The sequence below is a fragment of the Oncorhynchus kisutch genome, linkage group LG29, assembly GCF_002021735.2.
Source record: "Oncorhynchus kisutch isolate 150728-3 linkage group LG29, Okis_V2, whole genome shotgun sequence".
In the NCBI taxonomy this organism is placed as follows: domain Eukaryota; kingdom Metazoa; phylum Chordata; class Actinopteri; order Salmoniformes; family Salmonidae; genus Oncorhynchus; species Oncorhynchus kisutch.
Window position 1 is genome coordinate 35,778,244 of NC_034202.2, and position 8,825 is coordinate 35,787,068.

Below are 8,825 nucleotides of genomic sequence, written 5' to 3' on the forward strand. Positions count from 1 at the left end.
AATTATATTCTTTAGAAGACAGTAAATGTCACGGCTTCTATGAGTAGTGGGTGGAGAAGTCAGGCGCTGAGAGCAGGGTAGTTCACAAGATGTGGATTTTTAATTTTGCAAAAACCCAGAGAGATGGTCACACCACACACACAAGGGCGCGTAAAGACCCAGTCCAAACAACAGGATGGAACTGACCGGAAAAATAAATACCCCAAAATAATCACACACCATAAACAGAAAAACAAGCCCGCATAAAAGCCGGCGGGCCTACTGGGTTTAAATAGCCCACAACCAAAACCTAAACACAATACAGGTGCAGCTAATCAGACACAACTAAATGAAACAGAAAAGGGGATCGGTGGCAGCTAGTAGGCCAGCGACGACGACCGCCAAGCGCCGCCCGAACAGGAAGAGGCACCATCTTCGGCGGGATTCGTGACAGTAAAGAACACAATTGTGTGTGTGGGGTCCCGGGGGGGCAGTCCGGGAATTGGTAGGGGGGGGGGGCAGTCACCAGTGCTAAGCTACGCTTCATCTCTTCTCCGGCCTGGGTCTGGCCACAATACTTCGTCCACATCACAAGAAACATTTTCTCTTGCCAAACATCGAGGGAAGTATCTCCTAGCATGGCGTATCCAACCTTGGACAGAGGCAACCTCTATGTCCCCACATGCGTCCTCCATTGCCTGGAGAAGCGGCATGCGGGCATAGGGTTGGCGATCATACACTTTCCAGCACCAGGCTGAGAAGAATTCCTCTATGGGATTTAGAAAAGATGAATATGGGGGTAGGTACAAAACTACAAATTGTGGATGGGTGGCAAACCAGTTTTGGACCAGAACAGCCCGGTGAAAACTAACATTGTCCCATAAAACCACAAATCTAGCAGGCTCCTGATCTGGACCAGGGACAAGCATTGTGTAAATTGCATCCAGAAAAGTGAGCATATTGCCGGTGTTGTACGGAAGCCAACCTGAAGCCAACCTCATCCACATAAATAAATTAATGGCGAATTACATGGGCACTCAGCTCCAATACTCTCTGTAACAGACAAAAGCATATACAGATGAGTAAATATGGTCTGAAGTACTGGAAGTGGTGTTGCATACATACCTCTACAAAGTCTTGTCGCATATTCTTGACTCTGTCAGAGTTTCTCTCAAATGGCACCTTGTAAAGTTGTTTCATCGTCACTTGGTGCCGTTGGAGGATGCGTTGTATGGTCGACAGGCTTACAGCATTGATGTTGTTAAAATATGGTGTCATTATTCAAGATATGCTCTCTTATCTCTCGAATCCTAATTGCATTGTTGGCCAAAACCATATTTATAATTGCAGTCTCTTGTACATCTGTAAACAAGTGTCCTCGTCCTCCATGATGTCTTTGTCTTTCCACTCTGTACAGAATTCAAACACAGTATGTGTTCAGCATAGGAACTGCAAACAATGTACAAAAAAATGTAGTACAGCATGATAACCAACCTCATTCATTCAATGCAGTGCAGTAGATGGATGGCTTAGAGTTTATGTTTATGCAATACTATGCAGTCATACGTATTTTACAGTACATTACTGTAATGCTAAAATAGTCATTAGATAGTTGCATACCTGTTGTAACTATGGACGCCACTGTAAATCGACTCAAGTTGGGCTGGACTCTCAGTCCAGCCTCTCTCATGGTCAAACCGTGGTTGATCACATGATCAACAAGTGTTGCCCTAATCTCATCAGAGATGGCTCTCCTTCCTTCTCTTCTTTGCCCTCATCCTCTTCTTCCTCTTCCTCTCCCTCCTACTCCTCTTGCTCTCTGTCCATTGTTGGCATCCATTGTTCAAAACAGGTAATCTGACCTTTGACCCATTTATAGGCCTATACTACAGTAAAGCAGTGATTGGTTAATGATCAGTTAAGCTATTCGTGTTTGCACATGTGAGGAGTGTGTCTGTGAACGGGTGAATAAGTGTAGCATTTTGTATTGGCTGTGTTTGGAAAAGGAAAGCAAGTCACTTCCTGTTAGATTTTTGTGTTTTAGGTAGAGAATTGTGTGTAGTGTTTTGAAAAAAGTGTTTTATGCAATTGACAACTGAGTCAAAGGCTGAGAAATAGCTTATGGTTTTGGATATTTTGGTGTGTAGTTTTGCACTTTGAGTGAGAGGTTTCAAAAATCGTGTGACATGAAAATACTTTGTGTGTAAACAGTTGGAAAAACTGTAAAAGAAAAGATTAAGATGGACAAAAGAACACAGACACTGGACAGAGGAACTCTGCCTAGAAGGCCCAGCATCCCGGACTCGCCTCTTCACTGTTGACATTGAGACTGGGGTTTTGCGGGTACTATTTAATGAAGCTGCCAGTTGAGAGGACTTGTGAGGCGTCTGTTTCTCAGACTAGATAATCTAATGTACTTGTCCTCTTGCTCAGTTGTGCACCGGTTCCTCCAACTCCTCTTTCTCTTCTGGTTAGGGCCAGTTTGTGTTGTTCTGTGAAGGGAGTAGTACACAGCTTGATTTCTTGGCAATTTCTCGCATGGAATAGCCTTCATTTCTCAGAACAAGAATAGACTGACGAGTTTCAGAAGAAAGTTCTTTGTTTCTGGCCATTTGGAGCCTGTAATCGAACCCACAAATGCTGATGCTCCAAAATCTCAACTAGTCTAAAGAAGGCCAGTTTTATTGCTTCTTTAATCAGAACAACAGCTTCAGCTGTGCTAACATAATTGCAAAAGGTTTTTCTAATGATCAATTAGCCTTTTAAAATTATAAACTTGGATTAGCCAACACAACGTGCCATTGGAACACAGGAGTGATGGTTGCTGATAATGGGCCTCTGTACGCCTATGTAGATATTCCACTATAAATAGTCATTTACAAAAACAAGGATATTTCTAAGTGACCTGGCCAAGATAAAGCAAAGCAGTGTGACACATACAACAACACACAGTTACACATAAACAAACATACAGTCAATAATACAATATAAAAAAAAATAGAAAAATCTATGTACAGTGTGTGCAAATGTAGAAGAGTAGGGAGGCAATAAATAGGCCATAGAGGTAAAAAATAATTACAATTTAGCATTAATACTGGAGTGATAGATGTGCAGATGATGATGTGCAAGTAGAGATACTGGTGTGCAAAAGAGCAAGAGGGTAAGTAATAATATGGGGATGAGTTATTCGGGTGTGGTATTTACAGATTGGCTGTGTACAGGTACTGTGATCGGAGTTCCCCCTCTGTAATTTGGCTTCACATGAGTCTTTCTGTACAGATGTTCATTTTATATTAATAGAAAAAAATCCATACAATTAGCTTCGGTTAGTGAAGATGGAGACTGAAACGAAAACATATGCTTCAAGTACTTTGCTTTCTCTGTTTTTTGGGTGAATCACAGGTGACTCCATCATTTGTAACAAGTTTCCGTAAATTATTTTTGGTAGCATTTCAACGTTGAAGATTAAAAAATTATTTGGTGCATTTTCCCCCATATTCCATCCCGTTCGCTTTATTTTTATGATATATTACACTGGATCTTTCTTGAATAAGTTCCTCCATTTCCTTTGTTTTCCCTCTAACGTATTCTGAGCCTCTATGGTACCGTTTTTATTGCGATCTAACTGTACTGTTAGTCCTTCAATTTCCTTTGTTAATATGGACTCTTTTGATCTAAATTGCTTTTGTTTTATAGATAATTATAACAATTATAACTGGCTATAGTTATTTCACCATTTACCATAATGAGATACAACTTTGAAATCTATTTATCATAATATATGCTTGTAAATGTTCCATTAAAAAAGTACCGTAGTGATTGAGTGTCCATGTAACTCTACCATGATATTTGCATTGCCACTAAGTAACCCTCCAATTGGTCCCCACTATTCCACCCGCTAAAGCCCCTCCCCCATTCCTAGTTGGGTTGTCATCGACAACCGGCAGACCACACCCATCCCCAGGATCCCTAGGCCCCCTGAAGAAAGACCGGGACCCATCCTTCGAAAAGAGCACACCCACTGAACAGAAGCAGATCAACCGGCAAAAACATCTCCAATACTCTCACCTCAATGTGCTTTATATTTTTAGCAAAAATCTCACGTTTCTTAATCTCCATCATTAACAATTAATATGCGTAATAATGTTGACAGTTCATGAAAAAGATTGTTACCCATTACCAGGATTGTTACCTGTAACCAGGATTGTTACCAATAACCAGGATTGTTACCTGTAACCAGGATTGTTACCTGTAACCAGGATTGTTACCTGTAACCAGGATTGTTACCTATAACCAGGATTGTTACCCATTACCAGGATTGTTACCTATAACCAGGATTGTTACCTATAACCAGGATTGTTACCTATAACCAGGATTGTTACCCATAACCAGGATTGTTACCTATAACCAGGATTGTTACCTGTAACCAGGATTGTTACCTATAACCAGGATTGTTACCCATAACCAGGATTGTTACCTATAACCAGGATTGTTACCTGTAACCAGGATTGTTACCTGTAACCAGGATTGTTACCTATAACCAGGATTGTTACCTGTAACCAGGATTGTTACCTATAACCAGGATTGTTACCCATAACCAGGATTGTTACCTATAACCAGGATTGTTACCCATAACCAGGATTGTTACATATAACCAGGATTGTTACCTGTAACCAGGATTGTTACCAATAACCAGGATTGTTACCTATAACCAGGATTGTTACCTGTAACCAGGATTGTTACCTATAACCAGGATTGTTACCCATAACCAGGATTGTTACCTATAACCAGGATTGTTACCTGTAACCAGGATTGTTACCAATAACCAGGATTGTTACCTATAACCAGGATTGTTACCTGTAACCAGGATTGTTACCTATAACCAGGATTGTTACCTGTAACCAGGATTGTTACCTGTAACCAGGATTGTTACCAATAACCAGGATTGTTACCTATAACCAGGATTGTTACCTATAACCAGGATTGTTACCTGTAACCAGGATTGTTACCTATAACCAGGATTGTTACCTGTAACCAGGATTGTTACCTATAACCAGGATTGTTACCTGTAACCAGGATTGTTACCAATAACCAGGATTGTTACCAATAACCAGGATTGTTACCTATAACCAGGATTGTTACCTGTAACCAGGATTGTTACCCATAACCAGGATTGTTACCTGTAACCAGGATTGCCATTACATTACATTTTTGTCAACCATAAAGTCAGATGCTCAACGGTTATTACATCCCAGAGCCCAACTCAAGAAATGACCTGATTTATGAATGCATATACAGTTACAGCTGTTTGAGAAAGCATGCAAGATTGAGCAGAAATGGTCAAAAATGTGAGATTTAATTAAACAAAGTCAAGTCCTAGATCCACCCCCCTTCCCCTGAAACACAGACACGCAATTGCCCCGTTGTGACCATTTTCTCAAGCATCTCTGTGCAGTCAGACCTTTAATGATTTTGTGCCACCAGGGCCACAATAATATGCCCCGTCTCTGATTGTCCGAGTGTGACCCCCTCCCCATGGGTTACTGCAGCTAGTGTTGCCAGCACTGCCACTACCTGGGTGGGGGCACCCCACCGGAATCCACACTGGCTAGGTATAAGGTCATCAAGGTTCTCATTAGCAGCTTTGAGCATTTCCTTGTATATTATGCTCTCCCATCAGGGGGCTCAGGCTCAGAATCTTAAAGGGGCGGTGTTGCTCGAGTAGGTCTCACACTGAGTCTTAGTATCTGATTTCCTAAATAGATTTTTTTCCAAGGTTAATGAGTCAGTTCCACCTCCTGGTCTCAGCAGTGTGGGAGGGGGGGTTCATAGTGTATGTCCACTGTGTCTGTGTTTGAATTCGCCATTATCACCAGATTCTCTGTGTAAACCAATCAGCACCATACAAGGTGCTCTCCTTGATAGCTTTGACTCAAAGCTTAAGGTATGGCTTTGCGTGTGCCTGCGCACACACTCACACACGCACACACACACGGGTTGCTCTCTGAAAGGTGAATCAATGACATTGTGTGTGGGAAATGCCATTGATTTTGGCGCCTCAGCCTGGGGATCAATCCAGAGTATTCTGTTTAACACACAAACCTCAACAACACAACTATAAACTCTTAATCCTAAACCAGATCATGAGAAAAGCTTCAGTACAAAAGAGAAAAAGTATTTTCAACACTTAATTGTCATGTGGCCATATGGTCAAGTGTTCATGTGGGACAAGCACACTAATGTGTGTGTGTGTGTGTGTGTGTGTGTGTGTGTGTGTGTGTGTGTGTGTGTGTGTGTGTGTGTGTGTGTGTGTGTGTGTCTAGGTGATGGTCAGGTTGACTTTGAGGAGTTTGTGACGATATTGGGACCCAAACTGCTGTCGTCTGAGACCAGAGAAGGTTTCCTTGGAAGCACCATCGATAACATCTTCTGGCAGGTAGGAACACACTCTCCTCTCCTCTCCTCCTCTCCTTTCCTCTCTTCCTCTCTTCCTCTTTCCATTCCTCTCTTCCCCTCTCCTCTCTTCTCTCTTCTTCTCCTCTCTTTTCTTCTCCCTTCCTCTCTCCTCTAATCCCTTCTCATCTCTTCCCCTCTCTTCCCCTCTCTTCCACTCCCCTCTTCCCCTCTCCTCTCTTCTCTCCTCTTCTCCTCTCTTTTCTTCTCCCTTCCTCTCTCCTCTAATCCCCTCTCATCTCTTCCCCTCTCTTCCCCTCTCTTCCACTCCCCTCTCCTCTTATCCCCTCTTCTCTCCTCTCCTGTCTTCTTCCCCTCTCCTCTCTTCTCTTCCCCTCTCCTCTGTTCCCCTCTCCTCTCTCTCTTCCCCTCTCTGCTCCTCTCCTCTCTTCTCCTCTCTTCTTCTCCCCTCTCTTCATCTCTTCCTCTCTCCTCTTCTCTCTTCCTCTCTCCTCTTCTCTCTTCCTCTCTCCTCACCTCTCTTCCCCTCTCGATCTGCTCCTCTCCTCTTTCCCCTTTCCTCTCTTCACCTTTACTATCTTCCTTTCTCATCTCTCCTCTCTTCTCCTCTCTTCCCCTCTCTCCTCTCTTCCTCTCTTCTCTCTTCCTGTCTCCACTCTTCCCCTCTCCTCTCTGCCTCTCTCCTCTCCCCGCTGCCTCTCTCCTCTCTTCCTCTCTTCCCCTCTCCTCTCTTCCTCTCTCCTCTCCTCTCTTATCCTCTCTTCTCCTCTCCTCTCCTCTCTTCCCTTATCCTCTCTTCTCCTCTCTTCGCTTCTCCTCTCCTCTCTTCTCCTCTCCTCTCTTCTCCTCTCTTCTCCCCTCCTCTCCTCTCCTCTCCTCTCTTCTCCCCTCCTTCTTCTTGCTTTCCTCTTCTCTCTCACTCTGTGAGGTTATTCTGCAGTCAGTACACGTGCTAGATATTGGCTTACAGACACACACAAGCAAACACACACACAAAGATACAGACCCCCTACCTTTTCCTCTCGTCCCATGGTGATGGAGTAAAGGATTTTTGTACTTCAAAGAAAAGAGACATGCCGGTATGTGTGTGTTCCTGGGAGGGTATGTACAGGCTTCAAAGTAAAAAGACGAGAACCGTCTCTACTTCAGAGGAAAGACAGGCTTTTAGGAGAGGGTTCTGTTTGGAGTGGAGACCTGATGCATTTTTGATGTTCTCCCGATCAGAAAAAAATATGTGTTTTGGGGGAACTCAAGCAAAGTTCAACTCAAGTAATTATAGCTCAGTGGTTTTTGCTGCAAAGACTCCCTAGGGGCTCTTCTCAATCCAAACCTGGTTCTCTTAGGATATAATAGGTAGAGATGCAGAGAGGGGAAGACAAAACAAGGAACTGATTGACAGGCAGAGACAGAAACCCAGACACACAGTGAAAAGGGGGCATAGAGAGAGAATGGTAATATAGAAGAGAAAGGGAGTAAAATAGAGTAAGGGAATAACAGATTCCCATAAGTGATTCATGGTGGTGGCAGACAGTCTGTGTCTCTGGAGGGGGGTTTAAAAACTCACCTCACAGGATACAATGAGTTATAGAGAGAGAGAGAGAGAGGCAGAGAGAGAGAGATAGAGGAAGCGAGAGAGAGAGAGACAGAGAGTAGAAAATCTTAACAGTATATTTGACCTCTCAATTTCCCTATCAAATCTAAAAACCTCAAATAGAAAACCGAAGAAAATGAACAACAATGACAAATGGTTTGATGAAGAATGCAAAAATCTAAGAAAGAAATTGAGAAACCTGTCCAACCAAAAACATAGAGACCCGGAAAAGCTGAGTCTACGCCTTCACTATGGTGAATCACTAAAACAATACAGAAATACACTACGAAAAAAGAAGGAACAGCACGTCAGAAATCAGCTCAACTTAAATGAAGAATCCATAGACTCTAACCACTTCTGGGAAAATTGGAAAACACGAAACAAACAACAACACAAAGAATTATCTATCCAAAATGGAGATGTATGGGTAAACCACTTCTCCAATCCTTTTGGCTCTATAACAAAGAACAAAGAGCAAAAACATATACAGGATCAAAAACAAATCTTAGAATCAACTATTAAAGACTCCCAGAACCCACTGGATTCTCCAATTACATTGAATGAGTTACAGGACAAAATAAAAACCCTCCAACCCAAAAAGGCATGTGGTGTTGATGGTATCCTCAATGAAATGATCAAATATACAGACAACAAATTCCAATTGGCTATACTAAAACTCTTTAACATCATCCTTAGCTCTGGCATCTTCCCCAATATTTGGAACCAAGGACTGATCACCCCAATCCACAAAAGTGGAGACAAATTTGACCCCAATAACTACCGTGGAATATGTGTCAACAACAACCTTGGGAAAATCCTCTGCATTATCATTAACAGCAGA

General features: G+C 42.6%; 1 protein-coding gene across 1 annotated transcript in view; it reads left to right on the top strand.

The window, feature by feature from the left end:
- The window catches only part of caln2 (calneuron 2), a 63,109-nt gene that overhangs the window by 37,268 nt on the left and 17,016 nt on the right, over positions 1–8,825 (top strand). Inside the window, exon 4 of the mRNA XM_031808692.1 lies at positions 6,303–6,415. Within this exon, the coding sequence (XP_031664552.1) occupies positions 6,303–6,415 (113 nt within the window). The remainder of the gene's footprint in view (positions 1–6,302; positions 6,416–8,825) is intronic.